This window comes from Myotis myotis, unplaced genomic scaffold (genome assembly GCF_014108235.1).
Source record: "Myotis myotis isolate mMyoMyo1 unplaced genomic scaffold, mMyoMyo1.p scaffold_m19_p_12, whole genome shotgun sequence".
Lineage (NCBI taxonomy): Eukaryota > Metazoa > Chordata > Mammalia > Chiroptera > Vespertilionidae > Myotis > Myotis myotis.
Window position 1 is genome coordinate 25,186,318 of NW_023416316.1, and position 19,139 is coordinate 25,205,456.

Sequence of the window (19,139 nt, forward strand, 5' to 3'; positions counted from 1 at the left end):
CTGGGATTGAGCCTGCAACTGAAGTATGTGCCCTGGACTGGAATTGAACCTGGGACTCTTCAGTCCATGGGCTGACGCTCTATCCACAGAGCCATACCAGCTAGGGCTTGATTAATTCTTAAGAGCAAAAAAATTAATAAATTTGAGCACTTAAAATTTGGGTGAGTATATACTTTTCTTGTAAACTTTGTTCAACTAATAATGTAACAATAGCATCAAAATTTTATTTAAGTTTTAGTTGTTTTTTTAAGTTAATTTTATCTTTCTGGGACTCCAAAGATATTTTGTAGTGCTGAATGTATTTACTTGTGTATTTGAATTTTGTTTTTACTTTTTATATATTGTATTTGTACATTAAATCATTATTACATGCTTAATTGTGTGGAATACATCATGGTAAGCATTTTGAAGGTTAGAAGACTTATAACACTTAGTCCATCAGGTGTTTAATCTAGTCTTATGGGGGTATAAAACAGGAAACAAATAATTACTAAAGAAAATAGTAAATGATAGTGCCATTTGAACAGTAGATACAATAAAGGGAATGGTCTCTTTTGCTGAAGTGATCTGAAAAATTACACGAGTGGAGCCTTGAAAGATGGAGAGGATTTCTATTATAGGTGAGGATAACGGCATTATTATGGTATGTTCTACAGAGAGGAGTGAATTCAAGTGTTCAAGACGTTCAGTTAATGCAGGGTACCTGTGGAATAGCAGCTTAGTAGCTAAAAATCTTGTATTATTAGAGTGTACAGAATTTTGAATACTTAACTAAGAAGTATATCCCTTACTTGTTAGGTAATAGGGAACTAAGTAAGACTTTTGAACAATGAAGTGGCAGTTTTAGTATTTTAGGAGTATTTATTTGGTGATAATGGTCAGGATTAACTGAAAATGACGAGAGCCTGGGGGCAGGAGCAGGAACTATTCTGGGTGGGAAGAGGTCGGGAAGTTTGGTTCAGCAAGGGCACAATTGCCTAAACTTTCTATGCAGACGTAGGCAACAGTAAAGAACAAGACAATCCTAGTCTCTTAAGCATTCATGGTGTAGAACAGTGGTTCTCAACCCTCTTGGTATATAAGAACCACTGGGGAAGATTTCGAAATTACAATGCCCAGACACCTCCCTGGGGCTTCTATTCACCTGCCTAGGATGACATCCAGACATAGGTATATTTTTTATTTTGCTTTAAATGACTTTTTGAGGAACAACTTTAGAATTACATAAAAGTAAAGATAGTACAGATATTCCTGTATACCTCTCACCCAGTTGACATCATCTTTAACCATGGTCCACGTACCAAAACTTAAGAAATTAAGATGTTACATTACCTTGAAGAGGTAGCAATCTACTTCATTAGTGTTTCCAAGTCTGCTCTGCATTTCAGTACTTGTCACACTTGGTAATGAATGTATTTTTGTGTGTGAATGTCATTATAGATGATGTCTAAGGCAGGGAAGGCAAATAAATACCTCATTTTCTACACTAGACTGTCCACATATTAAGGAAGACTGTCACTTTCCACAGCACCACCATCTAGTGGCAAACACAGCTATTACCACCCAGTTTTACAATGTATATATAGCTCAGCCATCCTCAAACTTGTTTCTTCAGCTACACAGAGCTGTTTCCGAATGGAAACAGAATAATTGCATTCTTTTCCAAATTGTCAAGTGCCTTTCTTTTCAAACCACGTTCTCTTTAAATCCTTGGCTTTTTCTGCTGATTCTTTTCTACTAGTGACCCATTAGTTCATAACAAATGAACAGGTTTAGAAACAGCTTTTTAAAAAAAATGGTTGTTAAGCTTTTAAGTCTGTGGACTTGTATGCTTTTGAATAATTTATATTGTAGGCAATATGTCTCCATCCAACAACCACCACGCCACCTGAACCAACAGGATAAAATTCCCAGAAACAGAAAAATGCATACAGAGAAACTTAAAATAGATAACAGATGATGTTACAAATGGGTAAAAGGATAGGCTATCCTACAGGGATAACTGCTCATCGAATGGGATTTTAAAAAAGAGTCCTCATTGTCCCTCAGCTTCTCAGAGCTGCCCAGAAACGACGACCCTAATCCCTTCAATGCAAATGGCCAGCTGACTCTCAATTTCATTCTCACTTCAGTTTCCTTGAGGGAGGGAGCACAAAAACAGTCCCAACTTCTTAACCCCTAATCGGTATGGGGTTTCCCATCCATTTTATTTGAAGGTTTACCTGGGTTCCTTTCTGGTAAATCATTCTTATTACGGAAAAATGGGAGGGGAGCATACATACAAGTATGAATGTATGGGTATTCCCACCACCCAAGGAGAATTTTAAACATTTCCTAACATCCGATCATTTTGCTATTTGGTCATTGCATATACACATTCTCCCCCCGCCCCCACATTATTTTTCTTTAAATATTAGCGTTATGCGCTTGATATGTAGGATGCTTATTTGGAGACAGACATCTTTTAAATCTTCTTGATTGTGCCCTCCCCCCACCCGTTGGGAAGGGCGGGGACTCGGAGTCGCTGACTGCTCTGAAAGGGCTAGCAACTGCAATGGGTCCGCGCGAGACAACTAAGACACCGGTTCGGTTCCGAGAGGAACCCCGTAACGGGAGAGGAACAGAGGATGACAAACACCTGCACAGCAAAGGTAACCTTTGGGCTGCCCGAGGACATTGCGCGCGCCCCATCCGCAGCGCCTGCGCCGGATACTGACACCACCTTGCGGGTGCGACTGCTGCGCAGGCGCCAGGCATGCAGACCGGAACCGGAAGGCTAGAACGCGTGGAGTGGGCGCCTCTGTCACCTGTAGCCATGCGCGGCTTGGAGGAACCAGGGCGTCGCCCCACAGCGACCCCGTGCGGGTGCGTGAAGCCGGCTCTGGAGACAGGTAACTTCTGAGAGGCTGGAGATTTCGCCCTCGGAAGAGGCCTAGGTGTGGGCCGCCCACTTCACTGCAGAGAGGGACGAGAAATGCAAGACCCTGAGCTGACGTGCGTCACATTGACTGCGAAGGCACGGCTCACGTGCTTCGTCGACCACGTGACCCGTCTAGGCGGGCTGGATGACGTCACCATGTTCCTCGGTAGCTGAGGTCCGCCGGTCTTGCGGAGGTGGTTGAACTGGCCTCGTCCCGAGTAACGGCTCTCGTAGGGAGCTTTTGTTCATGTAGGAGAGAGAGGATGTGTGCCGCTGGTGGTGTGCGGGTTAGGGATTAGTGCCGCCAGTGAGGAGCTTCCTGTAGGCAATGAGGAAAGCCTGGAAAGGCCAGAGGGAGGAAATAGTTTTAAACTGGGCCCGGAAAGATGAAATGAGTTTGCTTCTTTTTTTTTCACCTCTGCATGTAGAGCAAACTATAGTAACTTTACAAACTAGAGGATGCAAGTGGAAGGAAATTACCCACCACCCAGAGAAAACCATGGTGAATATCTTGATGTTTGTTTTACTGCATACACCCTGGAAATATGAGTTGATATATGACCCCTAAAAACTTAAGATTCATAAAAATCCATGGTCAATCATTTTAATTTTAAGGGGTTAATTATTTTGTTTTATAGATGTCCTCTAACTTAACAAGTTCCCTTGTTAAGGGATTAAATTATAGGGCATTTAGGGTATTGCCAGTTTTCATTGTTTTAAATGAAAGTTCTTGAAACTAAAATCTTTGTGTATGCTCTAAATGTTTGACTTAAATTTCTTAAAAGTACTGTTATCTGGTCAAAGGTTGTGCTCTTTTTTTTTTTTAAAGTTGCACTCTACCAGATTACAAGTCTAGTATTTTGACGGGCAGGAAAGAGCGTGGCTCAGAGGTTCGTGGAATTGGATTAGGAAGCTGTAAATCCAGAAGTATTTGATGGAACAGGGAGTTTGGGGAACCATTGATTGGATTCAGATTATAGAGAACCTTGAACACCAGGCTAAGAAATGCACCATCTGTTAACAGAGGGGAAGCATGGAAAGTTAAAGTTAGTAGCATAACATAGGGAACCCAGAGTCTGGAGGATTGGAGTAGTGTGTGTTGAGGAGGGGAGGGACTGGCAGAGGGGAGACAAATTATAACAAGAGTCATTTAATAGTCCAGGCAAGAAGTGGAGAGGACCTACCATTTGAACTTTTCTGCCTGCACAAGACTTGTAAATAAACACTGTGCACAAAACCTCTACATCAGTAACTTACTGGTCTTTTTCTTACTACACAGTTAATATAGTTGTTGTAATATTGTTAAAAGGAAGGAAAGCCCGAGCAAGGGCTGTAAAAACCACTCCTTGCTGAGCACCTTCTATTGTACTAGGTACTTTACATCTTTTGATAATCTTATAATTCTGATATAGGTGTTATTATCCTTGTTTTATAGATGAGAAAACAGATTTAGAGACGTAAGCGATTTTGTCCAAGGTCACACAGCTAATGTAATAGCTCTACCTTGTTTTTGTCCTTTTTCTCTTCGATACCCTAACCCTCCCGTATTACTTAGGGAATCACTTCACCCCATTTCTCTGATTTTCATGCCAGTACTACTCCCATGGCATGCCTGTGCTTATTCCTACCCTGCATGTAAGAATCATGTTCTGTAGTTGTATAACACCTGGTAGGTTTTAAAACTATGAAATCAATGCCTTAGAAAAAACATGTTTTCATACACCGTTTGACTAATGATTTCTTACCTAATTTATTTTCTACAGGGAATCTTTTAACTGAGCCAATTGGCTATTTGGAATCCTGTTTCTCAGCCAAGAATGGTACTCCAAGGCAGCCATCCATTTGTCGCCATTCAAGGGCTTGTTTGAGAATTAGAAAGAGCATCTTTAATAATCCTGAACATTCCTTGATGGGTTTAGAAGAGTTTTCTCATGTTTGGTAAGTTGTTTTATAGCGTTGGGCAGAGCTTGCCCCTGAGTAAAATGTATTCCAGTTGATATGCAACCACTGACGGAGGCAGCCTTAGAGCCTGTCATCCAGACCAACCTGTCTATTGCATGAGATTCCTCTGCTGTATTTGTGCATGTGATTGTCTGCATAACTTGGACACCCTGAGGGAAGCTTGGGATACACTGAGGAGGCACGGTCCTTTTGCAGTTGGCTCTCATTGTGATCAACACCTTTCTGTTGAGCTGAAATCTGTAGACCCTCTCTGTTCTGTCTATGGGTAGTCATTCTGTCCTCTGCACCAGCAGTCAGCAAGCTGTGGCCCATGGACCAAATCCATCCCACACCTTCTGTTTTTGTAAATACGTGTGTAGGAACAGCCACATGCATTTGTTAATGTGCTACAGCAGCAGAGTTGAATAGTTACAGCAGAGACTGGTTGGCCTACAAACCCTAAAATATTTGATATCTGACTTTTTACTGAAAGTTTTTGGACCCTGCCCTACACCCATGAAGAATTAAGTCTGCTCTTCTTAGAAGACAAAAGAGACCTTAGAAATCTGGATAGTTTATAAAATGTTACCTGGGGACTCTTTCCCCCTCCCCACGTGGGAGTCTGCTTATTTCTCAATAAATTTCCACCTTTTACAATAATAATAATAATAAATAATAATAATAATAATAAAAATAAAGTGTTACCTATATTAAAGCCTGTGTTATATGTGTCATTTGGAATTCTTTTTGTCCATTCTTCCTCACCCCAACATCAGCAGTCTGAAGTGGTCTAATTTTACTGGTGTAGACCTAAAATTAAGTTTTTGTTCTGAAATACTTAACTTTTTCATGTTAGTTTGGATAGATTAGAAAGAACATGGGTGTTCTGATGATCTAGTGTGTATGATCTTGATTGGATTATTTAAGTTAACATTGCTGATATAAAAAAAATGGACTCAGGAGTATATAGATTTTTTTTTTTCTTAATTCTCCTCTTCTTCTTCTTTTTCATCCCCACCTTCCAACACTCTTCAGGGATTATCGCTGTTAACAGATCGGTGTATATCCTGCCAGGCCTTTTCTTTCTTTTTCTTTTTTGATACTCATAGAAGCATAAATATATACATACAGAGTGAGTTTTTTTTTAAAAAAAATGGAATATGTTTTCTTCACTTAGTGTGTATATCATGACAGTACATATAGATTTACTTTCTTTTGCTTTAATGGCTGCCTGTTAGTGCAAAATATAGATGTACCATGATTTGACTGTTCCCTTGTTAATGGAGACTTATTTTGCTATTACAGTCATGCTGTAACAAACCCCCTTAGACACATTCTTGGGCACTTGTATATTTTTATGAATAGGATATGGGAAGTGGCTGTATTGGGTTAGAAGGTGTACATACTTATCATTTTGGAGAGCTCCTGCCAAATTGCCCTCTAAAAAGCGTAACCAATGTATACGTCAAGGGTAAATGAAAATGACCTTTTCCATACACGATTGATAACACTATTTGTTACCAATTTTTTACATTTTTGCCTGACAGGAAAAAACAGTATTTTGTTTTTTTAGTTTAATTTTTTTTTTTTATTAACAAAGTTTAACATCTTTTCATATAGTTGTTAGCTATTTCTCTTTCTTTTGTCAATTACTTTTTCATGGTTTTTGTTTCGTTTCCTATATTGAGTTGTCCTTTGTGATATGTAGGAATAGTTTAGATACCACAGGTATTAACCTATTCATTGTCTATTATACACACAGCAAACATTTTCTCCTTGGATGACATTTTGTAGCACATAAACTTTATGATTTCAAATCTGTTAACTGCTTTTCTTCATAGATTCTTGCTTTTAATCTTGTATAGGAAGGCCTAGTCAAGTTGTTTAACATTTCTGAACAGCAATTTCCTCATCCTTAAAATGGGGAATAAATTATACTTCTTAGGATTGTTAAGCAGATTAAATGATGTGAATATAAAAATGTCTAGCATACTGCCTGGCATATACCAAACACCTCATAAATATTGTTTATGGGGCACTTGACAAACATCTATTAAGTTCTTACTGTGTACCAGTCATTGTAGTAGGGACAAAGGATACAGAGATAAGACTCTTCCTTCATGAAACAGGAATGGTATTTTTTTTCTCACGGATTACATTTTAATACCATTAAAAGCATTCTTTCTGATTTAATTTGTGAGGATTAAAGATTTTCCTCCGTCAGCTCATTATGATAAATTAACTTGTGCTTTTTTCTTACTCAGTGGTTTGTTTTTTTCAATAGGATTTTGTTTGTTTTTCACAAAAATGGTCATTTGAGCTGTAAGGCAAAAGTTCAGCCTCCTAGGCTGAATGGTGCGAAGACTGGCGTTTTCTCCACAAGGAGCCCACATCGTCCCAATGCAATAGGACTGACCCTGGCCAAGCTGGAAAAGGTAGAAGGTACACATGTCGTTTTTACTTTTAACCTTTTTTTCTTCTTAAAAAGAAGTCTTATAAAATCTGCATAATATTCAACACTGGCTGTTATTCAGACAAATACTGGTGATGTCGAGAAACATTTTGACATAAACTGTCAGGATGCTCAGAACTTATTTATATTGTTACATTTATCCAAGTTTAAATTATTTAAAAATAACTTTTAAGATTTCATAATCATTAAATTAGGAACCAGATTTTCTCTGACTTGGAATGCAGTAAATACAAATGTATTTGGATGCTTTCAAAATTTAACACACAGTAACTGGTCATACATGCATATGTGGTCAGCACACGGAGTGGTGGTGTGTCATTTCTTCCCTGCAGCCTGGAGGAAGTGAACTTGCATTGTGCTGCAGTTGTGTTTGTCAGCTGTGATTCGTGGCAGAGGGCCTGGGATGAATCACACTGTAGGGTCAAACATCTGTCAGATTGTAGAAGTCCCTGTGTAGAATACCAGATTAGTTTTCACTCCCTGTTAATGTATAACCTAGTTTCTGAGCCAGACGATTTGGAAAGCAGGCATCCCTTCTTGAACTTCTGGCCTAATCAGCACATTTGTTAGAGAGGCAGAAGATGAAGCAGCAGGTGGACTGGAAGTCAGAAGACCGCTCCAGGCCTCAGCCTGCTTATTTGTTCAGTGGGCAAAGAAGAAGGACCTGCCTCTCTGGAACGCTGCATGATTTTTTTGAGGATCTTATAAGACAAAAGCTCTAAGAATACTTTTCAGACTTTTGGGTGCTAAAAAGATGAGAGCAGTTATTTTGCTTGTTCTTTCTCAGAACTTGAACTCCTCTGCTGGATTGTATTCAACCAGGCCTTGGATAGGTTTTCTGGAAAAATTCTGTAGCTGATCCAACTTGAGTTTTATTAATTTGTGATGACTAACCAACTTGGGTAAGCAGTACTAGAACATTTTATGATCATTTGTACACCCACACATATTTTCTGAGCACTGAATATGTGCCAGGCATTGTTCCAGGTGCTGGGGATATAGTGATAAACAGATCAGATAAAAATCCCTGCCCTACAGAAGAACTTAACACCCTAACGGGGGAGATCAAATCAGAAAGGTGAAAGGCAAGCACAATAACACTATAGTTACTAAATATGCATTATAGTGACTACTAATGTTTGTGTGGTATGTACAGTTTATGAAGAGCGTTCATGTGCGTTATCTCACAGTGGCTCTGTGGGTTTGATAGGGTAACAATCTCCATTTTATGGATGAGGCCACTGCTGTTCTTTGATATTAGATAATTTTAATAATAGCCTCTATCCAGGGGGTAGTCTGACTCCAAATCCCATGTGCTCTTCCCTATGCTACATTGCCTTTCTTTCTTCAGTAGACATTGTTAGGCATAATCACTTAGAAAGTACAAAAGGCATCTTTCCAAAGTTCCAGGCTCACTCACAGTAAGCATAATTTTAGAAATCAAAGTCCTTTGTTAGTCATGTTTTTCTTAAACGGAGACAGAATCCAATGTGATCATACATAGTTTTTCTGGCCAATTTCCCAAGGATCCAGTTAGTAGACTTAGACTGTGCACGAGTAGTAGGATCTGGAGAGCAGTTATGTAAGTGAGAAAACAAGAGACCTGTTCTTAATATTTGGTAATGGTGACTTGTGTTCTGCTTAATTGTTTGATGGAGTATTAAATTTCAATTGCTGCATAACATGTTATGCACTTATCAGTTTAAATAACACACATTTATTATGTGTTTAAAACATTATGTTTTTGTGGGTCAGGAGCTGGGTCCTCAGCTTAGGGTCTCACCAGGCTGCAATTAAGGTGTCAGCTGGGATGAGTTCTTATCTGGAGGCTTGACTGGAAGAATTCACTTCCAAGCTCACTCAGGTTGTTGGCAGAATTCACTTCCTTATAGTTGTGGGACTGAGGGCCCCAGCTTCTTGCTGGTTGTTGGTTGGTGGCTGCCCTCCACTCCTAGACACCCCGCCTGCAGTTTCTTGCCACCTGGGCTATCCCTGCGTGGCTGCTTACTTCATCAAGTCCACATGGAGAGTCTCTTGAGTGAGTCTGCCAGCAAGCACGGGCATCTTAACATAATATTGTTACTGGAGTGATATCAAGTCACACTCAAGAGGATAGGATTGTACACGGCTGTGAACACCAGGAGGTGGGCTTCATGGGGACCACCTTAGAGTCTGTTTGCCACAATGGAAACCCTCATTGGTCCCACAGAGATACATTGAGGACACCAATGTGCCTGACGAGAGTTAGAAGCCCCAGTAATGCAAAGATGAGTCAGCCCCACCCAGTGCTGAAGGGCTCAACTGCTCACTGTCTAGGGCAGGGGTGGGCAAACTTTTTGACTCGAGGGCCACAATGGGTTCTTAAACTGGACCGGAGGGCCGGAACAAAAGCATGGATGGAGTGTTTGTGTGAACTAATATAAATTCAAAGTAAACATCATTACATAAAAGGGTACGGTCTTTTTTTTCAATAGTTTTATTCATTTCAAACGGGCCGTAGTTTGCCCACGGCTGGTCTAGGGAGAGAGACTCTAAGCCGGTTATTGCCGGACCACATGAAGAGGGCTCTAGGAGAAGTTTGTATACAGTTCCTCTAGAACACGAAAGAGTGCTTATGTCTGGGAGAGCCAGGAGGGCTTTTGTAGAAGAGGTGTTATGTGAGAGCCTTGGAGAGCAAGTGGGCGTTTGACAGGTAAAGACGAGGATGGGTTTCCAGTGTATGTCAGCACCAGGTGTAAGAGAGCCTGGTACATAAGAGAATTGTGAGCAAGCTTAGGGAAGCATAAGTAGACGATGTCAGTTCTTCAGTTGTTTACACTATTCTTCATTGTTATTTCTAAGATGTATTTTTCACATTATAGGTGGAACTATATACCTTTCTGGAATTGACATGATTCATGGCACACCTGTACTGGACATAAAGCCCTACATTGCTGATTATGACTCACCACAAAATTTGATTGAGCCTTTAGGGGAGTGTAATTTACAGAATAACCAAAATAAACCAAAAATTGTGTCCCGGTCTGATGCCAAGACTGACAGCCGTGTTCAGCAACAGCTCTCTGAGTGTGAGGAACCACAGCCCTGCGGTCGCACTAAGGAGAAGCCTACATGTCCCGAACACAGAGCTTCAGGAGAAAATGACACGCAACACAAAGACACAGCCAAAATCCAGCAACGCTCGCCTAAGCACAGGGAGACAGCAGACTTGGGTTTAGAATCCAGAAGTGGTCAGACACTGAGTCTGGCGGAGAAGCAGATGGGCCCATGTCTCCTGGAGAAGAGCTTTTCAGAGGAGAGTACAGATAAGCGGCCACGGAGAAGGAAAGAAGCAGTGGTCCCACAAGGAGGCAGTGGGGAGGTGCAGCCCGTGCCTCCTCACTGCCCTCCCCGGATGGCTGACGCAGCCCACCACAGTGTGGTTCCCGCCTGGGTGCGAGAGGCCCCTGTGGCCACCTTGCAGGTCCGGTTTACTCCTCACGCAGAGATGGACCTTGAGCACCTCAGTTCAGAAGGTGAACCAGGTACTTTCCATTTCTTATTTCTGAATGAGAGAGGAGCTTTTACTAGGAGGTTTAGCCAAATTTGCTATTTCTGAGGGTAAGATCTCTTAGCACAGAAACTGTCCACATAAAGTCCTAGCACTAGAGACATGCACTTTATTGCAGAAGAGGCCAGACTTTTACTTGGAGCCTGTTTTCTTTAACATGTGGTTCTTTAAAAACATTATCTGGTTTCTCCAGCCCATAGCAGATCCAAAGCAGCCATCTAGAATGAAGGACAGGCTGTGAAGAGGTGGGTGCAGTGGCTCCAATAGAAAGTAGCCAGTTATGAAGGAGATGTCAGATTTCATCTGCCCCTGGAGGGTTGTGCTTCTCATTCCTCCTAAGGCTTTATGTTTAAACAAAGCATTTGCTTTTTAAATTGATCTCCTTGTTAGGAAGTTTTGTTTATGAAAGTTGTTTTATCACTCGATACAGTTGATGGGGAGGAGGAAGTTCAGTTTTAAAAGGGTTTTTGTGGTAGAACAAAGGAGTGCTCCCTAGAAGATACTTTATATTTACACTTGCCCTTTGTCTTGTGGTTATTGTTGAATGCTTCTTACTTTGGAAAGTTCTCTCTTTTTCAAACTACAGTGTTGTACTTTCTTAATTAAAAATAGTTAAAAAGAAATTACAAAATATAACTATAAACAGGGATTGATTTATAACAGATAGCAGACTTTAGAGCCTGTATAGAAATAAGAAATGAGCTCAGAAAGTTCAGAGTCTAGAAAAGATGAAAGATACTGAATGGAGGGAGAGAGGTTGGCACTGATAGAGTGCTGTGGGAACATGAGGGAGAGAAGGATTCTGACTTGTGCAGCAAGGAGACAATCTGGGAAGGCTTCCTAGAGGAAAAGGCATTTGAGCTTAGCCCAGAAGGATAGGTAGAAAGGGAAGTGAGGGAAGGCACCTATGCCAAATGAACAGCCAGGCAAAGGCCTGGAGCTTCTTCTACCAGACACACTGTTACTGAAGTCTGTGATGTGTTTTCTGTTGTTTCGTTATTTATTTTTATTTTTATTTTTTCTTTTCTTTGTTGTGTGTGGATGTTTTTGGAACTCTGCTGTTTTGAGTGGTTTTAGAGTCATTTTATGAGCCGTGCAACAAGGGAATCTTAGCACTGTGTTATTGGTCCTTGTTTTTGATCAAAAATAGAACTTCATGGCTTTACCTACAAACGTATTTATTGGAGATAGTCTAGAGTGAATTTTGGCTGTTTTCTAAAAATTAAATTTCCTTTCAGAAGGATAGGAACCCACAGCCACTCTACATCAGCAGTTGCCAGCCGGTGGGCCGCGGACCACTGAGGGTCTGTGAGGTCTGAAAGGTTGGCGACCGCTGCTCTAGATGATATTTTGAATAGGGACAACATTGTTTAAATCACATGCCTTTCTGGAAGGGTCTTGCCTTCATTTGGACATATATATTATGTTACAGCTATTAAAAATTAGGTCACTGTTAATTTTTTATTTAACTACTAGTGGCCTGGTACATGAATTCATGCACATTGAAAGGAAATTAATTAGAAGAAGTATTTTATTATTGCTATTTATCCTTTCTCTATAATAGAAATGTCAACCAAATTCATGATCTACAATGACAGATGGAAACACATGTGTGCGATTGGCGCCAGCGAGAGCTTTACATGTATTATGCATGTGCGAGTCAACTTAGCCTTTTATAGATATAGAACAAACTTGCTTAATTAGACCTGCTTCCAGATGTAGCTAAACTTTTTCCAGCCCGTGAAGCACCCCAACTTCTCTTTCAGGTAATTGTCAGCAACACAGCACTAAATATCAACACGTAGCAGATTATTATTGTAGATCACGCAGGGAGAACAAAGGGTAAAATATTTAACTGCAGCAGTGTTTGACTATATTCTGCACAATGAGAAAACCTGAAGTCATTTTTAAGGTCCACCATTTCTTCTTTTCAGTCGGTTCAAGTTTCTAAGCTTTCTAAATCTCCGTTTTCCAGCTAATGAAAAGAAAATGGGATTCTACCGAGTCTCCTTTCTGCCTACTCCAGGATTTCTGTGAGGATCAAATGAGATGAGGCACAGGAAAACGCTTCACAGACATTTGGTTACGGTGTAAAGTGTTTCCACTGGCTATAAAGCAAGTCGTGTTCCTGGGCCGCAGAAACTGCAGGGAGGCTAGTCATCACTAAGGAGAGGAAGCTGGGCATTGCTACGTGACATCATTACCTGGACGGAGGATGGACACTTAGCATGTTAGCCTTTTATATATAGATTTTACAGTGCCATCAATGCAGGAAGTGTTGCTATTTGGCAGGGTAAACATCTGTTTGCCTGACATACACACCTGGGTGGAATGGGTTGGCCTGCTCTTTAGTGATGGCTTTGAACTTTCTCAGTGTATCTGTTCCACAGTTTTCACAAGGACTCTCTCATGTTCTGTTCCTTAGAGAATGTGGCGTCACTAACTGTGGAGCTGTGTGACACCTGCTCTCAGAGGCAACTTCCCTTGCGTACAGCTAGTGCTCTGGGCCTGTGTGGGTTTAGTGCTCTTTCTTGTGGCTTTCTGAGAATGCTGGGCCTGTCACGTATTTCCCTGATCATGCCTCCATTTATTCTGAGAAGAAAATGACAAGGAATTGAATTAAAGTCTACACTGATCATAGAAAAGTGACATTTAGGTTGCCAAAAAATGAAAACTCAGCTCTCCTATTAAGGGACTAAGGAAAAATATCACCATGGTATTTTTTGTTTAGCAAGTAGAAATTTGGGGAACCCATAAGTTTAATGACACTTGAAGTCTTCCTGAAGGAAAAGATATTACTCGAAGTACTACTTGAAGGTGACGTTCTCTGTAATGACTGAATAGATTTCCAAACAGCCTTCATTTCAAGTGATACTCAAGGAACTAATAAAGCTCCTCATTGAAGTTTACTGTAATAAAATTTGACCTGCGTGATTTTGAGCATTAAGTTGTGTTGTTCTCATTGCAGATGTCGGTCGGGCTTCATTTAAGTATTTTCAGTCAGCAGAGGAAGCAAGGCACGCCATCGAGGCTGTGTTGTCAGCCGACCCCCGGTCTGCATATCGACGGAAGCTCTGCCAGGACCGCCTTTTCTACTTTACTGTAGACACAGCACACGTCACTTGCTGGTTTGGTGATGGCTTTGCAGAGGTCCTAAGGATCAAGCCGGCTTCTGAGCCTGTTCAGATAACTGACCCTGTGGAGTCCTTGGTGTCTCTGGGATCGTAAGTAGCTGCCATCACATCATTAAGACAGCCTACTTGGCTTTGGTTGTGACTAGCCAATTTTTCGTACAGGCTAATGATGTGACTTCTTTTCAGAAAGAAGCAGCACTTTGTGGTCTCACTGCTTTGTTTGATTTGAGTTGTTCTTAATATTTATTTAAAAAACATGTCTTTTAATAAATAGAGAGAAAAAATTTAAAGAAATTGCTGTATGCTTCTTGACTGGTTAATATCAAAGAATGCAAAATGATGCTGTCTCAGTGATTTCTGAAAGAAGCTGGTTGTTCTTGGCACTTGATGAAATTGGGCAGAGATCATTTTAGCAGGGACTTGCAAGCTGAGGGGACCTGTTCAGCAGTTCATATTGGTTTTCCTGTTTGGAAAAGCCTGACCTCTCTGTTTTATTCTAATCAAGCTGAGTTACTGTATCCTGGGAAACTAACAAATAAAACACAAGTGGTTATAAAGATCTTAGAGATTAAACCCCTGTGCTTCAGACAAGCACACGTGTGCGCATATGAATATATATTTAATCCTGATTCCAAAATAGAGACTTAGATTTCTTTGTCTAAGAAAAAAAAGTCAACCTGGCCAGTGTGGCTCAATGATTGAGCATTGACCTATGAATTAGGAGGTCACGGTTCGATTCCTGGTTGGGGCACATGCCTGGGTTACGGGCCTGATCCCCAGTGTGGAGCATGCAAGAGGCAGCCAATCAATGATTCTCTCTCATCATTGATGTTTCTATCTCTCTCTCCCACTTCATTCCTCTCTGAAATCAATAAAAATAAAAAAAAGAAGAAAAAAAAGTCACCCCCAGAAGCCTAAGAACATAACTTAATTACTGGTTTATTTCTTATTTATTCTATGACTGTCTGTTGGGTTAGATTCTGGTGATAAAATGAGATGAATATGATCCAGTTCTTGTTGCAAATCATAGTTAGTGGAGGAAAAAGACATAAGGACATTATTGTATTCTGTTAGATAAATATATAGTAATTAAGTCTGTATATACCTCATTCCTGTGTAGTACCATATAGGAAGCAGTTGTAACAATATATTGCCTATAGGTGATTTTATTGATGTGATCTCAGATAAAATTTATAATCAGTGTAACCAAATTAGATACCTGTAAACATGGCATAGGCTTTCCTAATCACAATTGTAAATCTTAATGGCTAATTGATCATGGTTTTGAAATGAGCCCTGCTGCTTGCACATTCTTGCACAGAGTCATTTGTGGCTGATGACACTGTACTTGTGAATCAAACTAGGTTGTCTATGAGGTGACATAGAACCTCTTGGGGAAGTATCTTTAATTTAATTTAATTTACTTTTATTTTTTATAGCCAGGGTGGAGATTTATTGAAGAACAAGTACAGACTCCCACATGGGGAGAGGGAAAGAGTACCACAGAATGGACTCCCATGTAAGGAGGGGGAAAGGGTCCCTTTAATTTTATTTTTAAAAGCTTTTTATTTTGAGTTATAATAGATTTACAGGAAGTTGCAAAAATAGTGCAGATGTTCCGAGTACCCTTCACCTAGCTTCTAGTTGTGATAACATCTTACATAACTATAGTATAATGTTAAAACTTGAATGTTGACATTGGTATAATCCACCCTAAATTTTGACTTCGATGTTTTTCTCTTAAAATTATTTTGAGACTGAATAAGGGCTTGAAGCACAAAATGTGGGTACTTAATATGGAAAAAATAAGTCTGAGGATGATACCAATTAGCCTTCTAGCAAGAGGACTGTTCAGTTGTTAGAGGTTTTAATATACATTCTCAAACTTTTAGAACTAAGTCCTAAATATATTCCAGCTTAATTCTCAACCAGCTCATCAGTCTCTAATATTCCTAGTGTTTGACCTTCTAGCCCAGTGATGGCGAACCTATGACACACGTGTCAGAGGTGACACATGAACTCATTTTTTTGGTTGATTTTTCTTTGTTAAATGGCATTTAAATAAATAAAATAAATATCAAAAATATAAATCTTTGTTTTACTATGGTTGCAAATATCAAAAAATTTCTATATGTGACACGGCACCAGAGTTAAGTTAGGGTTTTTCAAAATGCTGACACGCCGAGCTCAAAATGTTCGCCATCACTGTTCTAGCCCCTGCTTAAAATCCTCCAGGATGATCCTTCACCCTGATCCTCATTATGTATGGACAGTGCTCATTATTAAAATTTCCTTCTTTATGACATAAAATCTGTTCTCCAATAACTCCACCCTTTACTGGGACAATTTCACTCCCATTAGCCTGTCAGATACCATGGAGCTTCCCACCCTTCAGTCCCCTCATATGTCAGCACCCCTATTTTCTTCAGCTGTTTCTCATATAACATGTTCAGAAGCCGCTCTCCACCCCAACCCTTGAGTTCCCGAGTGCCCTGTTGTAAAGAATTTTGGATCTCTAGGTCTTGAACGTCCATCCCTCAGAAAGAGAAGTAGTTTTATTTTTAAATCCACACCCGAGGATATTTTTTTCCATTGACTTATAGGGAGAGTGGAAGGGAGAGGGAGAGACAGAGAGAAACACTGATGTGAGAGAGACACATCAGTTGTAGAGAGAAACATTGATGTGAGTGAGACACATCGATTGTTTGCCTCCTGCATGCCCTGACCAGGGCCGGGAGCCTGCAACCGAGGTACATGCCCTTGACTGGAATGGAACCCAGGACTCTTCAATCTGCAGGCCGACACTCTATCCAGGGAGTCAAACCAGCTAGGGCTGAAAGAGAAGCAATTCTTATATTTATTTTCATTTGGGAAACTTTTTCAAAAGCAGAAGAAGGGGACAAAATTTTCTGTACTATGCATAAATAACATCTACCTTTAATGTAGTCTTTCCTTCTTGGTGCCTGTAGGTGGAGCCCTAGATAGCTGATTATTTTCAGTAGATTGGAGATAAACTCCAGGAGTTCAAGCTGTTCAGGTAATTTAGGTTTTCTGCCTTCCTGTCCCAGCTTTCCAGAACAGTAATTTCCACAAGAGATGTTGATCAATCACATATAGGAAGAGATTAGAAGGATGAGTGCCATTTATTAAATTTGTATATTGGAGCTTGGTTTAGGGTTGGGATGCATTATTCCAGCATGTAGAGCAAGCATGTCAAACTCAGGCTAACATGAGCCAAATAAACAAGGCTTAAGTTTATCTGAGCCACAAAAAAACAAAAGCTTCAATTTTCATAGAAACATAAGTTTATTTTGATAGAGACATGCTGAATACAAAGGGCTGAAATAATGAGTAATCGTTAACATAAAATAATAGAACATTTTAATAAAAATTAATATTTTTTTCTTGAACATTAACTTACCAGACACTGAATAACTGCACAAATTAATTAGCATAAACCAAATAAGCCTATTTTTCTTGTTCTCCGAAAACGAAGTATTTCCTGTTGCACACACCAAACAAGTCAATCGGAGACTAATGATGTGGCAATCAGCTGCTAAAATATTCACTGCGAGTATTAGGGGAGAGAAATGGTGTGCCTGCATGTAAGGTGTGTAAGGGAAATGAATGCAACATGATTATAGTAATCAGTCATTAGTGAACGTTGTAGTTTGTTATTAATAACTAGGGGCCCAGTGCACAAATTCGTACACCTTGAAAGGAACTGTGGGGCCATGAGGCTGCGGTGGACCCAGGGGTGGGTCTCGGCCCATCCTCTGTGCCCCCACCTGGCCCCTCCCGCCGCAGCCCTGTTCCCTTACATGCCAGCAGCCCCGCTCCTGCCGCTGCCGCTCCCACACGCTGACGGCACCAGCCCCGCTTGCACCCGCTGACTGCGCAGAGCGATTGGGGCTGGTGCCATCAGGCTGCTGCCCCGATCGCCCCTCAGGAGCAGGGGGAGATGGAGAAGCCCTCAGGGGTGATCAGGGCCAGCAGCCCCGCCGCTCACACCTGCTGACAGCACCGAGCTATAGGGACCAGTGCCAAGCACCGGCTATGGGTGCGAGCGGGGCCAGTGCCGGCAGTGGGTGCAAGCGGTAGCTCTGGCAGCTGGTGTGAGCACCGGGTGGGACTGCAGCATGTGGGAGCAAAGAATTTTCAGTAACCACCAGAGACTTGCCCTGATGACAGCGACCGGCGTCCCGCCTTGGTCTGGTGCCCCCGCACACCTGGTCCACCATCCTGCTGCAGCTGATGCCCGCCATGTTCTGCACTCTGGTGTCTGCTGCCGACACCCGCCATGTTCTGTGCACACCCCCTGGTGGTCAGGGCATGTCATAGCAACTGGTTCAGTTATTCCACCATTTGGTCTATTTGCATATTAGGGTTTTATATACATATACTAGAGGCACATTCATGCCGAGACCCACCCCTGGGTCCACCGCAGCCTCATGGCCCCACAGTTCCTTTGTGCCTCTAGTCTTCATTTGTGCACTCGGGGGGATGGGATCCCTCAGCCCAGCCTGTGCCCTCCTGCAGGTTGAGACCCCTTGGGGGATGACCACCTGCTGGGTGAGGCCCGCTCCCTGGGGGATTGGGCCTAAGCTGGCAGACATCCCGGGAGGGCAGCCCGGGAGCCCTCGGGGGATGTCCACTTGCCAGCAGGGAGCAGACCTAAGCTGCAGTTGGACATCCTTAGCGCTGCTGAGCAGGCGGGAGAGGCTCCCACCACCACCGCTGTACTGGCAGCCGTCAGCCTGGTTTGTGGCTGAGCAGAGCTCCCCCTATAGGAGCACATTGACCACCATGGGGCAGCTCCTGCATTGAGCGTCTGCCCCCTGGTGGTCAGTGTGTGTCATAGTGACCAGTCATTCCCAGTCGTTCTGCTGTTAGGGTCAATTTGCATAGTACCCTTTTGTTATATAGGATAGAGGCCTAGTGCATGGGTGGGAGCCGGCTGGTTTGCCCTGAAGGGTGTCCCGGATCAGGGTGGGGGTCCTGCTGGGGTGCCTGGCCAGCCTGGGTGAGAGGGTGAGGGGGTGAGGGCCGTTTTCAGGCTGGCCACACCCCCTTCACGGAGGGGGGTCCTGCTGGAGTGCCTGGCCAGCCTGGGTGAGTGGC

At 41.8% G+C, this 19,139-nt stretch overlaps 1 protein-coding gene across 3 annotated transcripts; it reads left to right on the plus strand.

Moving 5' to 3' along the window:
* Positions 1–17: 17 nt before the first annotated feature.
* On the plus strand, positions 18–14,708 carry TRMO (tRNA methyltransferase O). 3 transcript variants are annotated; one of them, XM_036330259.1, is made up of 5 exons: positions 18–2,891; positions 4,684–4,858; positions 7,146–7,303; positions 10,196–10,849; positions 13,853–14,708. In XM_036330259.1, exons 1-5 carry the CDS (start codon positions 2,756–2,758, stop codon positions 14,110–14,112), a joined length of 1,383 nt encoding a protein of 460 aa, XP_036186152.1. In that variant the 5' UTR covers positions 18–2,755; the 3' UTR covers positions 14,113–14,708. The 3 variants fall into 3 exon arrangements, with proteins under 3 accessions (XP_036186152.1, XP_036186151.1, XP_036186153.1); XM_036330258.1 differs by having other exon boundaries at positions 10,196–10,858; positions 13,853–14,705; XM_036330260.1 differs by lacking the exon at positions 18–2,891 and adding an exon at positions 3,102–3,422 and having other exon boundaries at positions 10,196–10,858; positions 13,853–14,705.
* Positions 14,709–19,139: the final 4,431 nt, after the last annotated feature.